We start from the raw sequence: 19,523 nt of genomic DNA, 5'->3' as shown, positions 1-19,523 counted from the left end.
AGCAAGGAATTCGGTCCCTAAAAGGCAACGGTATTGGCGGGGGATGGAACTAAACTAAATTCACCGCTTACACTTTTCTTCTTTCTTTATTACTCATACACTCTGTCCATGACTTTCATAATAATATCAGTGTATTCGTTGTCCTCCTTATTGATGGAGTTCCCTACATTCTGTCTCTATGTATCTGGTATCGTTTTGTCTGTACGAGAATATTCCACTACGAATACGACATTAAAATATATAGTGAATTATATATATTAGTAAGAATATAACAGCACGTTTATACTGATATAATTTTAAGTAAGGCCTACAAATAAAAAATAGTCTAATTATTAATTTTTCTACTATATTATTACTACTAAATTTATTTCTTTTATTTTATTAACAAAACAATTTTTACAATAATCGTCACTCATTAGGAAATTCAACTATATAATGTGAATTAAATTACTGGTAGCCATGATGCGTAAATCTTTTAGGAAAATATTTATTCTCTGTTTTGTTATTATTTTATTTCAATTATATAGCGTAATTTATTCATGGTAAGCGTGACTCGCTTACGGTACATCTTTTCCCAAATCCTACGATCTACTTTTTCATGACTGCACCTTACTAATACTAAGTTAGTTGTTAACAGTTTTTCTCAAGATAAGAAAACTTGATAATGCAAAACCCTGAAAATTTGCTACTCTGTTAGATTAAAGTTATATTTTGACAGCTTTTGCTAACACTTTGTGTGGCTAAGTTATCTGTGCTGTAAATAAATATAGCTGTTCGCGCTTGATCTGTGTTCGCAGTTCGCGCCAAAATTGACATCTTTCCTATGCGGTTTTAGTATTCTAATATTCATTTGTTATTATTCCTATATTGATAACATAATTTAGTCTCAAAATAAGTGTGACGTATTTGCTATATAACACAATGTAAGTTGAAAATCGTTTCTTTTATACTAATAATCTAATAACTTTGTTTCTTCGTCGGTCAGTGGCAGTGTTACCAACATATTGATAATGAGTATACAATACACACATTTTACTTACATCAGTGTATTTACGGATCGTAATTTTGTTTAATCTTTGTTTTAATTATATCTTATTGATCAAAGAATGTTTTAACCAGTAAAATAAGTTGTATAAATCTGTCTCAAAGTGTTTTTTGTTAAAAATAGTATGGTGTTCTATTAAAATGTGGGAAAAATGCATCTGACATTTCGGACTCTTGTAACAGCTGCCTATTTCTATACATTTTAGTGACGCTGGATATGCTGTTTTAAAAATGGTTACCTCCATTAAGCTTCCTGATAAAAAAGTGGTAAAAATGACTGAGCAGAAAAACAATGGAGTAGTTCCTCAGAGAACTTTATTGGGAGAAGTAAATGAACATATAACTTGTCCATTATGCCATGGTTATTATATAGACGCAACCACCATTGTCGAGTGTTTGCATTCATTTTGCCGAAGTTGTATTATAAAGCACTTACAAGCAAAAAGTTACTGCCCAGTTTGTGAAATGATGATTAATTCTGCAAAACCAAATATTAAATTGGATAAAGCACTGCAAGATATAGTGTACAAGCTTGTGCCTGGTCTATTTCAAAAGGAAATGGATAGAAGACAGCAGTTTTATGCTTCCAGACCAGGACCAGCCGCATCTGCTACACCAGAGCAAAGGGGTGAAGACACAGAAAGAATTATATTTAGTCCAGAAGATGTGATTTCTTTTTCTTTAGAATATGCTGATGTGACAGATACAGATAGTATATCAAGCAAATCATCAGATAGTAATGAAGCCCAGAATATGGCAGCTGCAACAAGGCGATATTTGCAATGCCCTGCAGTTGTAAACATAAGTCATCTGAAAAAATTTCTCAGTAATAAGTTTGACATAGATAGTTCTCAATTTGCAATAGACATATTATACAAAAGAGTCCCATTACCAGATTACTATACTTTAATGGACATAGCATATATTTATAATTGGAAAAGAAATGAACCAATGCGTTTTTTCTATCAGATCAAGGACTATATTGCTATAAGAAACAGGTTATTTGATATTAATAGAAAGGAATCTCATTTTGGAGACCGTAAACCAAGTCCAGCTTCAACAGAAGATACAAATATTAGCAGTCCAGCGCTAAACTTAAATGCAAACGAACATGCTTCAGATGGTTCTTCCGGAACAAATAGTCCTATGCCAGATGTTAATAACTTAAAAACAGTTAGTGATACATCTATGAAAAACAATGATAATGTTGTTCTTCAATACAAAGATCTTACTAATGAAGATAATGCATGTTCTACACATATACAAGGCAATTCAGTTAAAAATAGTTGTGTATCTCCTAAGAAAACTGATGATGATGAAGAGAAATCCCAGTTTCTAAATTCCTTTGAGCTTACTGCAAAAAATACATATTTAAAGACTTCACCAGTTAAATCAAATAATACAGAAATTAGTGGTACAGATGAATCAAACCTTTCAAAAAAAATGTCTAGCTCTCCAAAAAATGAAGAAACTCTCAAAAGAAAATATCATATACCACCCAATGTACCAGAAATGAAGAAATTAAAAATTGAAATAGAAAAAACTAAACTTACTAATTCAAATATGAATGAATATTCCTCTCATGTCAGTTCTCTTACATCAGGAAATATGACTGGGAAAACACAGGAAATGTCTTTAAAAGTAAAACCAGATAGTTCATCTAAAACTGCTCCATCTTCAGCAAATATCTCTACACCTTTAGTGGGAGATAAAGAAGATAAAAAGGATGTTAGGCAGGGATCCTTAAATAAGCTACAACTTGTAGAGAATGCTAATGTAAAAAGAACCATTATTGGGCTAAGTAATGCACCTCTATCAACACCAAAGCGCAAAGCTCCAAATGATACACAATTACACATGTTACCTCCAGTACCATTACCAAAAACAGTTTCACCTCATAAAATTCATGTATCAAGAGCAGAATTACAACAACCAGTTAGTAAAACTATGGATGTACCTATACCTTCGACACACAAGAAGATGCCAGATCTAAAACCAAGTCCTAACTCAGTACAAACACTCCAAAATAAACAACCAATTAATAAAGTTAGAATGGATCTCTTGGCTAATAATAGTGATATTGACAGAAGTAAAATTATTTCACAATTGAAGTCACCTTGTCTTGGCCCACCTATTAGTACACAACCTTCAGGAGATTCTCTACGATCTTTATTTGATTCATGTAAAATTAATATACCTTCATCATTATCCATCACACTCACTGATCAGAAGTTAGATGCTCGAAATCCTAATGAACCTGTAAATGTGGAACAGAAGAAGAATGTTGTAAATAAAAACTTGTCTGGTGCTGGTAATGCTTTCGCACATAAAGTACCAAGTCCTCCAGTACATAACTATATAGAAATATTAAAATTACCAGACACTGATTCCAAAAAAATAAACAAACTTGAAACTAATTCTGAAATAAAATTAAACCCAGTCTCCAAAGTAGAGGCAAATACTACTCAATCTAAACCTATAAATAAGTCTTCAGAAACATCAGCAAAAGGGCCAATACCAAATTTGAAACCAATATCTGACACAAAAATAGGTAAACAGAGTAGTAATTTCTCTGGTCCTATCACATTTCAGCAAACATTTGAACAACAATTGCAGTCATTGCAGACTGATAAGAAATCTAAACTGCCTAAAAACAAGTCTCAAGTTCCAAAACTTGTACCTGCAACACCAAAAACCTTTAGTGCTGTTGGTAAACCAACCAACCTTAATAAGCCTAACAACAGTGGTATACCTGAAACCAAAACAAGCAGTGCTTTAGACTTGTCAACAACACATAATGTACAAACACAATTAGGGCCACAACAAACCTTGGACAAAGCTTTCGAAAGAATGCAATCAATTGCAAATTTAGCAAAGAAACAAAATTTACCGTCTAAGGGTTGGCCATTGACCATGTCTCAAGGCAATATATTTCCCGGACTATCGAGCAGGCCCCTATCTGCTGCAGTTAGTACTTTAAGAGTTCCTACAACTAGTAATGTCAATCAAATTAAACCTGATAAGTCAATGCCAAGTGCATCTCACTCTAATAATATAGGACAGGAAAGCACAAACAAGAACAATTTAACAAAATCCACAACCAGTGCCAGCTCAACTGTTTCATCACCTAATTATTCTGTTACATCCCACTCATCACCTACCACTCAACCTTCACCAAGACAAAATCGGTCTCCTAGTTCTTCTCCAAAGTTAGTTATAGCTGAGGAAAAACATAACTCTTCCTCTGAACAAAATATTACTCAATCAAATCAGATCCTGAATTTACAATTACCAAATATGAGTTTACCGAAGAATGATTCTTCCAAGATTCTACTAGGACCATCAAAGTCAGGTCTTAAGCCCTTTAAATCTGTAACACCCGGAAGTAAAGTATCCACAATTCGCCAACCCATACCACAAGCCAAATCAATGTTGAATACTTCTTCTGATTATCATGCTTTAATGAGACAGTATGAAATGCTCAAAGCCCAGAGACAATATGACATTATCTATAAAAACTCATTAAGTCAAAATGAATATAACCCTAAGGACAAACAATAATATAATAGTCTATTGCTGGATCATACACATATACAAGACATGGATGTAGATATAGGTTACTTTGTTTCATCAGAATGATAGAATAATTAAACAAAAATTAATGTACATAAGTTTTAGTGTGGTGATAGTTTTAAGCCTTAGCCTGTGTTTTGATAAAAAAAAGCATTGTCTAGTAAGTTTTATCAGAAAAATTTTATTAAGTATTCAATCATGTATGAATTTGTACTAAGTAATCTTAAAGTTTATGTTATTTCACTACATTTACTAAAAATTTTATGTAATAAGTATCAATTTATTTATTTTATATTTGATATATGCTTGTATTAAAATGTCCTCATATTACACCTGTAATTCGTGAATGTACTTTAGTCCTGGAGGCCACAATAATTTTATATATAATACAAATGTAGACGTAAATAACGTCATTATTATTAATTGTGTGTAGTAAATTCTTGTTTATTAATATCTTTGATTTTTATTAAAAATAATAATTAGTTTTAATTATCATTAATTAAAAATTATTGTGTATTTTATACTTGTGAAATTATGAAATCGAATCAATATACTTGTATTTATAAAATAAATTTATGATACATTTATTATGTCTATATCAATCTTAAATTTTTAAGAGATTTCCTTATTTTGTTTTAAGTAAGCTTTGTGAAGGTATGTATTAATAAGTTGGTAAATAAATTATACATTTTTAATGATAATTAAGGGACTTTTTGTTTTAGATGTCTGCTGTACAAGCTTCTATACCTTTTAAATTACGCAAAAGGGTAAATTTAGGAATAAAAAAATCCAATGTAGAAAATCTAGATATTCTGAATACAGAAGTAATTGAAGTAAACAAGTTGAAGAGATCTTTATTAGATAATAATTTAAAGAACAACAGCCCAGAAGGTATAGTTTCTATATGTCAAATTTTTTAAAAATCTTTTTCTTTTTAAGCTGTAATTTTTTTACTCCTTTAACACCCGATATGTCCGTTGGATATCGAGTAAACTCGGGTTAGTGTCTACAATCGAGTGTGTTCAACGTTTGAACTAGCATTTAAGGCTGCTGGTAAATAGCCAGATAGTTGTGAGGTTGCCTGAATGCGATTATTTTTCCCATTAGGTTGGGTTACGTCATGGTGCCCTCTTTGGAGATCGTCGGTGGAACTATCGTCGCATTCGGGCAACCTGACGACTAATCGCCGATATCAGCAGTCTAAAGCGTCTATGTTCGACATTTGATTTATGATAGTTGAACCGATATTGTTGTGCTTGTATGCGTGATCTGAACTTGATACGAGGTTACCTATGACTTACATTTTCTTAATAATGTAAATTGTAAACATAATAATGCTTAATATTAAATTTTAGATTATTGTATTCCAACAAAAGTGCCAAGACGAAAAAGAACCAGTAAATGTAATTATAACGTTGAGGATACAGAAAGTTCTGAAAGCAAGTAAGTAGTATGTCATGGTTCCTTCATATTATTAAAATATATAGATAAAAAATCGAGCATATCATGACGTAGACTAGTAGTAAATATGGGGTGGCAATGGGTAGGTACAAAATATTCCCTAAGATTATAAACTAAATGTTGCACGCACATTTGTTCATGTATGCCTATAAAAAATAGAGCATTCACATTTATTAATTAATTTTAATCCTGTTGTGAATTATAATACTTGAATTTTGTATTGGAAAATAACACCATAAGTTCTTTCATCAAATGCTTGTAAGACATTGTATAAACAATAATATGTTTTGTGACATGTATTTTATTTGGAGTTTATGTACTGTTTGTATGTTACAGTGTGGTTGAACATCAAAAACCATTGACGAGTCGGGAAAAAGAAATTCAGTGGTTGGACAACTTTTTGAATGAACATCTTCAGAGTGAGAAATCAGCTTCCCTATACGTGTCAGGGCAGCCGGGTACGGGCAAAACTGCCAGTTTATCTTACACATTGCATTTGGATAAGGTATTTAAGTCTTATATATCTCCTATACAAATAACTATTTTCCAGACTTATAAGACAAATATGATTGCTTTGTATTAATGTAAGTTTATATGGGAAGTTTTTACATGATGACATATTGATAGATAAAGAAGCTGTTGACGTTATCTTAATCTTATTATAATACTAGCTGTACCCACAACTTTGTCCCCGAGGAATTTAACTTTATTTTACTGAATAATACTTTATTAACTGATAAATGATTTTTTCTAAAATAAAAGTAGTCCAAGTTACTCCTTATTACATCACCTACCTGTCAAGAAAATCCAGGTTCAACCATTTCAGAGATTAAGCAGAACAAACATACAGACACAAAAATTGAAAAAAATGCTACTTTGGTGTATGTACCGTATATTCATATGCAAATAGTAAAAAACGGTTATTTCAATATTACAAACAGATACTCCAATTTTAATTATATGTATAGATTATAAACGTGAAAGTTTGTGAGTATGGATGGATGTTTGTTACTCTTTCGCGCAAAAACAACTGAACACAACTTTCCTTCAGAAAACACGGATTAAACCAAAAAAATATTTGTGATATCACGGAAGTATCCTGCCACATTCATTGTATGTGTGTTATTCACGGTGTCATTTAAATAATATATGGGGGAATAAATGGGCCCATAACCTGAGAGTAGCTTTGACGTGGTCTAGTGTTTTGAGTAGTCATGCTCACTAAAATGTCCAGACTTGTGGCGGCGTGGTGGGCCGGGTCATTGGGCTCCCTAAAATATGGTCGAGCGCAGTGATGGCTGGCTCATCCGTCATACTCGTGAACGGGTGCTGCTTGTAGGGACTGGTCTGCTCTAATCACTATGACTGATTTCCTCTTATTAATTGTTTAACCAGTTGGTTATGTATTCAATATTTTTTCTTTTTGAGTATTTAATTGAATTAGTGCTAATTGGTGGTTTGTATTCACACACTTAAACTTAAAAATGTAAAGTAATAATAAAATTATTTAAAAGAGCAACACGCAAGTTTCTTGCTCGTTCTTCTTGTGATGAGACAGCTTTCCGAACGAGCGGTAGATTAAAAAAAACGTAATGACTATTCAAAAGTGCTTCAATGTAAGTTTATTTGAATAAATGATTTTCTATTCTATTCTATTCTATTCCTGACGGAGATATTCAGTGGATTACATATACATATATATAGCAGTAAATATAATTTATTCTTGTTCCGATCAGTTGCACGTTACATATAAACTGTTACTTAGCAACATGATTACTTATTTTAAATGTGATGGATTAGACTTTTTCTTCTAAAATCAATGTGCCTAATATAAATGAGGTGTTATAATAACTAAGGCCGAGGTTAGCACTCTAGTGAAATCGTATCCGTCACGCAGGAGTTGGTCTTCAGCCGCTGGAAATATGGAGTATCTTTAACATTCGCTTCCATTTGAAGAGTTTTACGAGGAAAATTGGAGTAAAAGAATTTTACGTCTTTACAGAACAACTATTATATTTAGACAGCGCTTGTGACATCCTTTTAAACAATAAAAAACAAATTAATTTCTTCTTTTTTACACTCTCTTCTAATTTACACACGCGTGAGAATTATTTTTGTAACTACAGTACATGATAAAATTAATAATATACTAAACTAACTTAACAAGTACTTCGCCTTAACAGAGAGAATTTATGTTTATCAAACTTTATTTTATTTAAGGCTTCTGTAAATATATCTGCTATTTGCAGTTCTGTTGGACAATAATCAATGATAAATTAATTATTTATATACAATTCATGGATATAGTGGTAACGAACATCTATGTGCTTAGACCTTTTTATTAAATACGCCCGTCTTAATCAAAGCAATAGCACTTTGGTTATCTATTTTAAATAACACGTCTTCTGATTTAGCGTTTAGCTCGCCTAAAAGCGTCTTGATATACATAGTATGTTCGCAGCACTCTGCTGCCGCAATGAACTCCGCTTCTGTAGAAGACAATGCTACTATAGGTTGCCTTCTTGAGCACCAGGCAATTGGTCCATCACAAAGTTTAATAACATATACTGTAGTACTTTTCCGAGTTTCTAAGGCAGTCAGCATAGTCAGAATGACAAAATGATGTTAACTTTGAGATTGGAATCGAACCTGAAACACAAACCATCCTCTATAGTACCGGAAAGGTATCTAAAGATTCTTTTAACTGCTACTATGTCCCTTTTCTGAGGATTCTCCATATTTCTACTAGCTTTATTGACAGCAAACGCTATATCCGGTCTAGTTCTTGTTGACAAATATAGGAGACTGTCTACAGCTTCACTATAAGGGTACATCAACTTTTCCTCTTTGTCACACTCTACTTCTCCCTCTCCTGCGGGTGTCTGGGCATATTTGCACTTATCCATATTAAACTTCTTTAAAAGTGATTTGGTGTATTCAGTTTGTGTTAGATGCCATCCTACTTACCATTGAGAAAGGCTGTTTTTACATCAAACGTCATAATATTGTAGTTTTTAGCTGCGGCAATGGCGAACAATATTTTTATTGCGGTCTGCGATGCAACTGGACTAAATATATCGTCGTAGTCTACGTCTTGTTGTTCATTACCTCTTACGATTAATATAGCTTTGTATTTACCATCTTCTTTAATTCTGAATACCCATTTATTAGTTAATATTTTATGACCATATGATTCAGATTTATCTACTATTTTCCAAACATTATTTTCTTCTAAAGAATTTAGTTTACTTTCGATTGCCCTTTCCCACTTCTCTTTTTCAGGACTTTTTAATACTTCTTCGTAGGTTAGCAAAACATAGTCTTTGTATTTTTCTGGTAGCTTTCTTGTCCTTTTTCCAGACTTTCTTCTTGTTCTGTATGATCTGTTATTTTTCAGAAGTAGATCCCACTTCAAAATTGTCTTCAAACAATCGTGCGTCAATTTTCTCATTGTTCTCTTTTTCTATTTGATCTATTTCTTCATTCAGTTTCATTATTTATTTCAGTTTTTACCATTTCGTTGTTTTGGTTTTCCTTTTCATTTAAGTATTTATTTACATTTTCTTTTTCTTGTTTTAGTATTAATTCACTATCATCATTTTTAATATTTCTTTTTACAAATGTAATATCTCGGGCTACAATAACTTTTCTTTTTATATCATCCCAAAGTCTGTATCCATTATTTGTATATCCTATCATTCTATATTTTACTGCTCTAGCATCCAATTTCTTACTAGGTGGCAATATCTTTGCAAACGCATCACACCCAAATTCTTTAACATTCGAAAGATTTGGTAACCTTCCATACCATAGTTCAAAAGGTGTTTTATTATTTATTGATTCACTTGGTATTCGATTCAGTAGATATACACCGGAATAAAGAGCTTCATCCCACATTTATTTTTCATTTCAGACATGTATAGCAAAGAACGAATCTTTTCGAGCATAGTTCTGTTTAGACGTTCGGCTTTTCCGTTTAATTGTGGGCAGTATGGTACAGAGTAGTCTAATTTTATTCCCTTTTTATTGCAATAACTTTTAAAATTGTGTGAAGTATATTCACCACCATTGTCACAACGAATTGTAACAACTTTTGAATTGGATTCTCGTTCTGCTTCTGCAATAAAATTCTTTAAAAATGTTGTAACTTCGTCCTTAAATTTTAAGAGATACACTTTAGTATAGTGGCTATAATCATCTAAAACAGTTAAAAAATATCTATAACCATTCCACGTTTCCGTTTGTAAAGGGCCACAAACATCTGTGTGTATTATATCAAGTTTCCTACTTGCTCTAGTTCTTAAGGTTTTGAACGGTAACCTTGGTTGTTTGGCTCTTATACATACTTCACAACTCGTCATCATACCTATTTTATTTTCTATTTTTACGCCGTTTACTACATCAGGTAAATTTTTAAAATTTTCTCACCTGGGTGTCCTAATTTTCTATGCCAATTTTCAGCTGAGTTATCATTTTCTTCATTAGACAAGTATGCCTATTCTTCAAATTTTATTTGTTTTATCCAGTTTTACTACAAATAAGCCTGCATCTTCTTTTTTTACCAGCTATACCACAGCTCCGAATTTCTACGCCATGTCTATCAAATAATACGGTACCACCGTTTTTAACAATCTCTGGAACAGATAGTAAATTACGAGAAAGGTCTTGCACACACAAAACGTTCGTTACATCACATTCTGTTCCTATAAAATCACCTACATATTGCGATACCATAGTCGCATCTTTTTTAGCTATACCAACATCAATAGATTTGGATTTAATATTTGAGAGTAAAATTTTGTCGTTGACCCGGTCTAGTTTTACGTACGGTACAACCAGAATCAAGAACAAAATTTGCTCTCTCACTTTTAACATTGTTACTTGCTGCTAAGAGCGCTACTTTATTTTTCCGAAAAAAAAACAATCTTTTTCTTTATGAATTGTTTTCTTACAAATTTTACAAAATAAAAAATTCCTGCACAATTTTGCTATATAGCAAAATTGTGCCAGTAAAATTTGTCATATATTTATTACATTTAAAACACACATTAGTAGAATACGAGCTAGATGCCTGACCGTTACCTGTATTTTTACGCATTCTACCTTTACTCTTCCAGCAGCTAGGACCACTGATTGTAAATTCTCATTTTTTCTTTCTTCTTCTTTTACCAGTCTTATTCTTAAGTTCTTTAGCGTTCTTTCTTCTTTAGGAGTACTTTCCCAAGCTGTTTGTTGGTACGAAAGATTGGTAGTTGTCTATATTTGAAAGAATGTTTAGTATTTTAGATTTTATCCTTACATCATCAAATGGCATTTTAAATTGTGTCAGTCTATGTATTAAATTTTCATGCTTTGTAAAATTTTCATCCATGGATATGTCATTTTCAAATTTATAGTTGTAAAAATCTTGAAGCAAATTCATTTTTTTTTCGTTCTTCTGTGCCTTCAAAAACATCACATAGTACTCTAAACATTTCGTATGCAGTTGTGCATTGGAACAATTGGGTTTTATGCTTTTTTGATACACTTTGCAGAATAATATGTTTTGTCATAGTGTCTTTACCTGTTCGTATTTTTTCCTCAGTATTGTCTGCATTATCAATATATTGTAATAGACCTTTTGCTTCGACAAGAATTCTTACTTCAAATTTCCATAGCTGAAAGGAAGTGACATCATCCAAGAGACAAATTCGGTGAATTTCTTCAGCCGTTGCGACTGCCATTATTAATATTTTTACTGTTGTTCTACACTATTTTTATTTCTGTATTATTTATTTACTTATTATTTGCTCTGATAGCCCATAACCTGAACGGTTTTACGAGGAAAATTGGAGTAAAAGAATTTTACGTCTTTACAGAACAACTATTATATTCAGACAGTGCTTGTGACATCCTTTTAAAAAACAAATTATTTTCTTCTTTTTTACACCATTTTCGTCCGATCAAGCTGTAAAGACCAGATACGGCTAATAACTATTCGTTCTAAAAAAAACACACTATTCGACAATGTATCTGAATACCCCATCTGAGATAACTGTCATGACCCTATTTTTTTCAAATAAAAACATATTTAATGTTATTCTTTTGTTAATGACTCCAAAATCTAAACGTGATCCCATATATTTGGTAATGTAATACTCCGCTATGATAAATAATGTAATGTTTATCAGAATGCGTCGAGTAGTCTGATTAATATGAGTGACTTAAAACTAAGATACTGAAGATGCTAAAAATGCACTTAGCTGGCAGATGAGTAATTAATTACAATTATTTATAGGTATATGATAACATAGATTTATCTTTAATATTTTAGTTTAAAAGTGGATACACACAAGTGTATATAAACTGCACAATGATGAAGTCTGCTGCTAGCATTTATAGTAGAATATGTAACGAACTACAGATAAGGACATCAGGGTCAACTGAAAAAGCATGTTTGAATGCAATAGAAAAATATTTACAAAAAAAACACAAAATGATGTAAGTAACGTGTAAATTATTTTATAGTAAGTCATGTATAATTTAAATATTAAGGAAATATGTTCCTTAAAAACTAATTAATGAATCATGGTTCAAAAATAAGTCTTGTAATTTCACTTTTGTTTATATCAGTCCGTCACAATTGGAGGTTTCAGAACTGGTTTCTGTTCTCAGTGATAAGTTTTTCTGCGACTGAGTGAACATTTGTAAAGGAACTCCTGTGTAAGTGAAATGTTTTATGCATAAGTAGTTTTTTTCGTGGGAAATTAAAGACAATATTCGTATAATGAATAAGTTAGACCTCACAAGTGATCATAAACTGTTGAATATGATAAATTTAACCTGTCACCTATCCCACATGTTGTTATTCGCCGATTTGCATTTATTAGTTCCTTTATCACCTGCATCTGAAATTCCAGAACATGGTACATCTTCGATATAAAAATTGCCGGAATTAAATTTTGCAAACCAGTTATACTGGGCATACTGTCAACATATCGTATTCATTCACATTTGTTAATTTCTTTCTTAAACAGCATTTTTACCTTTAACGTAATAAAATAAATAAATATTACGAAAATGCTGCGTATTGCTCTCCATATTTAAATAAGCACCACAACTACTGCGTAGAATTGATTGAATTTCGTAAGTCTTTTAAATGTGAAGTTGCGTTTGTTAAAAATCATTTAAATTCTCTGTCGTGAAAAAACAAAATTACTTTCTGTACAACTTAATAAATACTGTTTTTCAACAACTTGTTTTAATCATTATTTATGTATTACAGTTTGCTAGTATTAGACGAGATCGATCAGTTAGATAGCAAGAGACAATCTGTGTTATATACAATATTCGAGTGGCCAGCTATGTTTACTTCGCACATAGTACTGATCGGAATCGCTAATGCTCTAGACTTAACAGAGAGGACGTTACCCCGACTACAGGCACGTTGTTCTCTTAGACCTAACACCTTACATTTCGCACCATACACCAAAGAACAGATTATAAATATTTTTACCACTGTGCTGGCTAGAGAGGACAAAAGCAATGCGTTTTCACCGGTGGCCTTGCAGATGTTGGCAGGTACAGTATAGTTCTTAAAAATTTCTATTAATTCTAAGAGCATCATAACAGCTATATATAATACTAGATCACACTAGCTGCATGGTCAATTTATCACTGAAATGATTTTAAGAAATTTTTATAATAATCCTTAGACGGATACAAACATTATACTTATGAGTACAAATGATTGTACAGTGCTAGATATATATATCTATATATATAAATAATTTATTGTGAGTGTATTAGAATGTAAATGTTTTTACAAGTATACTGCAGTGAAATAGTGATACTGTCTTTACAGTTGCACAATTTTTTATTTTTTCTAGATGTAAAAAAAAGAATAAGAAACAAAAAATAATGGCGTTCTATTTTCAGCTAAAATTGCTGCTGTTTCTGGTGATATGAGACGAGCTTTAGATATAGGAAGAAGGGTCATTGAACTTGCAAGACGTAATAAATTCTCAGAGAATCAATCTGTCGACGATATGATGAAAGATGCCACAGTTACCGTGGAGCTAAAACAAGTCCTAGAAGTGTTAAACGATGTTTATGGTGGGTCAAGGAACATAGAACATGATGTAGATGACGGCATTCCTATGCAACAAAAACTTATATTGTGCAGTCTCATGTTGATTTTAACAAAGGGCAAAAATAAAGATGTTGTTATGGGGAAACTTCACGACATTTATAAGAGGTGAGATTCCAAATTTAATAAGACATAGGCAAGATACAGATGTATCTCATAATATGCTTAAAAGACGAACAGTTTCTGAGCTATCTAGATATATCACTAGGACGCTGCTTTTTAAGGTCCGAAATATGAACATTGTTAATATTTTTATTATCATTAATGAGCTAATTATTTATGCTTAATATTATTTTTTACTCTATACACATGTGAGTAAAATAAAGTCATGTTCTGGTTATAAATAAATAACCCTGGACAATTAACAGTGCCAGAGATGATGATAATGTCTTCAACTTTCGTAGAGTGGCGTTGGCACGCAACATCGTTCCCTTGGACATGAGCGAGATGGCAGGTGCGTGTTCGCTGCTGGAAGCGCGCGGGGCGGTGCGGCTCACTGCGGGCGGAGGCGCGGGCGGACGCGGAAGACGCCTGCGGCTGCACTGGGACGAGGCCGAGCTCGCCGCCGCACTCCGTGACAAACCCCTGCTCTCTGCCATACTCAATGACGTCACTTGCCTCAACAATACCACGTAATACGACAGTTTCAACCAAAATACCCTGCTCTCCGCCATACTCAGTGACGTCACCTGCCAACACTACCACGTAATAATAGTTTCTGCCTTAACCTAACTACATAACATACCACGTATTCACTACAGTTTCAACCAAAATAGATATTAAGATAATAGATACTGTATTTTACATATATCCGCCCATTTATTGCTATGCCTACAGAAGCAAAATACATGTTTATTGCAATATTTTATTTTGGTAGAAATGCAGATTTACGTGTCAAAAAGGTATAAATACACCAAATGCGATTGCACGGGTATTTTTTGAGAAGTACGGGATATTTTTTGCTTGACAATAGTTTCTGAACGTAACGGTTTATTTATGGTTTTGCCAAATTCGGAGCGACACCTGATATCCACGGAATGTTAACGGGACTTTTGTGCTTGTTATCTAAGAAACTACAAGAAAGATTTCACACGCAACCATCACTCATGTGGATCGTGACTGTACTTTTTTCACATAGTTTTATATAAGTAACCATAAATGTTCGTCATACTGCGCTGTTGATCCATTTCGTTGGGTAGTCCAGCGCTACTTCTAGCTTTAATTGATTGTGGAGGCTTGTTGTGTGTGTTAGTTAGCAGTACGTAATTTTTATCATTTTAACATAATTTAATTCAGTGACCAGAATATGAAATAAAAATTGCTCATATGCCTCCTGGTACTTTTAGTTTATAAGAGTATTTTAGATATAAGTGTACAGAACATTTTTTAAATGTTCCAACAAAGTGTTTCATAGCATTTTATAAGGACTAAAGACTTTTAATATGGACAATTTTTCTTTATAGTAGTTATTAGACTACTATATCTAGGACGACGTCAGTTAATACGGGTCTGATTAAACGACTGAGTTTTGTGTGTTATTTACTATCTTCAATTTTAAATATACATTATAAATTAGTTAATTTTCAAAGGAATTTTGTTTGAAGTTTTAATTGAATTGACGTAGTTTGTATGAAATATATATATAACATATTTATTGTGTTTCTATGAAATATATATTCTGCCTAATTTGAGATGAGTGTAAAAAAATTCCTGAATGCAAAACAAGTACGAACCGTACCTACTTCGTTTGACTTATCTTGACGCGTTAAATACTCAGTTTTTTTTGTCATATGTTGTTAATATTTTTATCAAAGTAATTTATTGATTGTCTATGATGTTGATTAACACAAACGATTACAAGCGTCTGTTTGAAATAGTTAATTCTCAATCGATAAATTATATTATTATACAAAATTTGTTATACAGTTCATATGTTGAGATGAACGAACGATGGTTGCTTACGAATTGTAGACATATATCCGGGGCTATTTTTAGTAAAATGTTTATATTTATACAGTTTCTATAAAACAACAGTACATGAAATAAAAACATGTCATGTCATAGATTTATTTTTATACTAGCTCTACCCGCGACTTCGACCGCGTGGAATTTAACAAAAAGTTAATTAGAGAATTTTTCTAAAATAAAAGTAGCCTAAGTTACGCCTCATTACACCACTTATCTGCTAATAATAGTCCCGTCAAAATCGGTCCACCCAATTCTGAGATTAGCCGGAACAAACACACAGGCAGACAGACAAAAATTGTAAAAAACGTTATTTTGATGCGGTTCATGCATCAATGAAGTATTTATATTCATATGTAGTATAAAACAGTTATTTGAATATCACAAACAGATACTCCAATTTTATCTTCCTCAGCCGTATGGTTATCGAAATGATTTACTTGTAATTGCTAGATACTCCATGCTCGATATGGCCTTTATGGCACGTTTTCTATGTAATGCTATTCAGACTTTCGAAAATTACAAATATTCAATAACATTAATGATGGAATATACGTAATAGTCAATCAACCAGAAATGTTATCTCGTGATTCGACATGTAACACGCAAATCATCCACAAAAATGATATAACAACCGTAATGCAATCCCATTACGGTTGTTGTATCTTTTTTGTGGATGTTACTTTTCATTGCTTCCTTATATTGCCCTAGTATATATTTTCAAATTACCTGTAATATACCCGAAGCTGTATATTTATTTAGGCAGCGATAGCCACTTACCATTAGAAGGAGTCATCTCCTATTGCCATGAAGTTACTGTTTTAAAAAAACTTAAATTATTACATTCGTTATACATCATATAAGTACACATTGTAAATAAACTGGCTTTTAAAAAAATAAGAAATTTAATTAAGTTTTACCAGTTCTTAATTGAATCTGTATACTGAACAGTAGGTAAAAAATTAGAATCTAAAACTTTGACGTTCATAAGCCGCTAAAATGTCCTACATGAGTAAGTGATTTTTGAATTTGAATTACGGATGTGTGACGGTGATTAATTACGGGTTTCTAAAATAATCGTTTCATAAGGATATGCAACCAGTAGAGCCCTTTTCGAACATATTCCTCTTATCAGGCATTAGATTCTATCGGATATTTCCAAACTTTGGTAATTCCGGTTTATTGCAGACTTTCACGTTACATGTTGATAGTGTTTTTGTGACTATTTCGATTGATAAAATTAATAATAACTCGAAATTAAAAGAAATCCAAAATTATGTTAAATTACCGTCTTAAATTTTAGAACTGATATAACCGGTTTTGGTTTCTTATTGAATGTTTACTGTCTGTGCTTTCACTACGTTATAACTGTTATTATGTGTCGATCTATATTCAGGTATCAATTTTACATTGATTGCATATGCTTTAAATTTTAAATTTATGTATGTTTTTTAGGTGTAAGATTTTTTATATTGGTCTGTTTTGCGTCGACTAACATAGAAAACGCACGGAGCTTATTAACCAGTTATTTACATCTAGAGTAGTCTACTTGAAATATAAATCTGCCCGGATGAATCGATTAAAATAAAAACAATCTAAATCCATCTGTTGCTGCACAAAATATGTTAAAGAATGCTTAAGTGAGAAGTTTCTTATTTCTCTTGTAATTAGGAAAAAGAATTATGACTATGACGAGCAGGAAACTACTGAACAGATGTCGCAGATATATTATACTGGTTATATTACTTTGCTCAAACGCTGGTACCAGCGACTCTTCGTTTATGAAACATTCGGTAGTTTCTGTTGTGGCGAATTAATTATCGTTAGGCCTGGATATTCTTGCGAACAGAGGTGTGTGGCCACACTATCCACAAGAAGACTCGGCATGTCGTTGGCGCCCTTAAAAATAGATACAAACAACATAACTAACGAATAGCTACTGAATATTGGTATGCAGATGTATATTATTTATATAGATTTATCACGTACTAAATAAGGATGATCGTAATTTTTTGAAATAGATGAATTTATTTACCGTGCCGATCAAATTTATAGAAACTGTGGGACTGGTCTAACTGACTATAATATTAAATATTGCAATTAATTCAGATGTCATAAAAATTGGTTTACGTGTTTTCGGATTTTCTCGCAAACCATTATTTTCAAACGGTTATTTTATGATTGTATTTTTATATATATGAGATAAAACCATATTTAGCTTTCAACCTGTGCACAGTTACTGGACCGTTTTAAATTGCACCTACGGCTTTATTAGATCTCGACGTATGAAATATCTTTAGTAATTTAAATTGTAAAAGTCGCATGTAATTTAATACAGTCGTTTTAGTGTTGCCTACTAACGTGCTCATTTCGACTAAGATTCTAAATATTGTTATTCTTTTGTAGGCACCTTTTATCAGTATTTCTTTAATGTTACTATTAAATGTTTTTTTGTATGGTTCTGTATATTGATGATGGGTGACTATATTCTGCTGGCCTACGTATGAACTCGTATCTATATAATAATTAAATTTAAAGGTTTTCAATAACTTTTGACTTTTAGTACCGTTCGTTAAAAATGTCAAATTAAACTTGTTAAAAATCGATTATGTTGCAGTCCATTCTTTTTTGAGATTTTAAATTTTATGATCATGTATTTTTTGTTAATTATTGATGAATAAAAACAAGTTCAAACAAAAATGTAGGTACAGATGATTGTTCGTCTTTATTTGAATTAACATTATCTAGTAAGTAGTAAAAAATATGTACCGCTTGTGTTCTGTTTAATCAGGTCTTGTTAGAATTTGTATATATTTTTAATGACGACTAATTAATATATTGTTAATTACAACATTCCATCAATATATGTGTATATCCTTCCTAGAAAAAAAGTTACATCTTTACAAATTTTGTTTTATTATTATATATCTTGTAGTTGACCAAATATGTTAATTTTCTAGTTCCGTAGTCTTATATATCCTTTAATGTTTTAGTATGGTTAATAATTCAAGTATTATGTATTTTATTTATATTGTTAATTGTACTGTAGACCCGTCGTGTCGTATCGTAGAAAGTTATTACTATATTGTCCCTCTTTTTTGGTTATAAATTATTGTATGGATAATGTAATTTTTTCAAATGTCTCAAATGTATGTGTAGAACAGGATATTGAATAAAATGCTTGTATTTAAATAATGCCGCTACGAATGTAAAATGAAAATATCCTTGTCATTCTTCCCATGTTTTTTGCATGCGTGCATTCTTCATTAATTTATTGTGTTGTTTATTTTAACTTAAGCTGGGATTTTAAAATATTTTGTTTGCTGCATAAATTAAATAAAAAAATCAGAAA

General features: G+C 31.9%; 1 protein-coding gene across 1 annotated transcript; it reads left to right on the top strand.

Moving 5' to 3' along the window:
* The first annotated feature begins 1,035 nt into the window (after window positions 1-1,035).
* LOC131852730 (polycomb group protein Psc-like) lies at window positions 1,036-16,564 on the top strand. The gene is made up of 8 exons (XM_059203455.1): window positions 1,036-4,602; window positions 5,340-5,508; window positions 5,973-6,060; window positions 6,415-6,583; window positions 12,392-12,558; window positions 13,343-13,638; window positions 13,996-14,314; window positions 14,611-16,564. Exons 1-8 carry the CDS (start codon window positions 1,276-1,278, stop codon window positions 14,840-14,842), a joined length of 4,767 nt encoding a protein of 1,588 aa, XP_059059438.1. The 5' UTR covers window positions 1,036-1,275; the 3' UTR covers window positions 14,843-16,564.
* The last annotated feature ends 2,959 nt before the right edge of the window (window positions 16,565-19,523 follow it).

The sequence above is a fragment of the Achroia grisella genome, unplaced genomic scaffold (genome assembly GCF_030625045.1).
Source record: "Achroia grisella isolate CSIRO2021 unplaced genomic scaffold, CSIRO_AGI_Agris_v1 utg856, whole genome shotgun sequence".
NCBI lineage: Eukaryota > Metazoa > Arthropoda > Insecta > Lepidoptera > Pyralidae > Achroia > Achroia grisella.
This window is presented reverse-complemented; position numbering and strand designations above follow the sequence as displayed.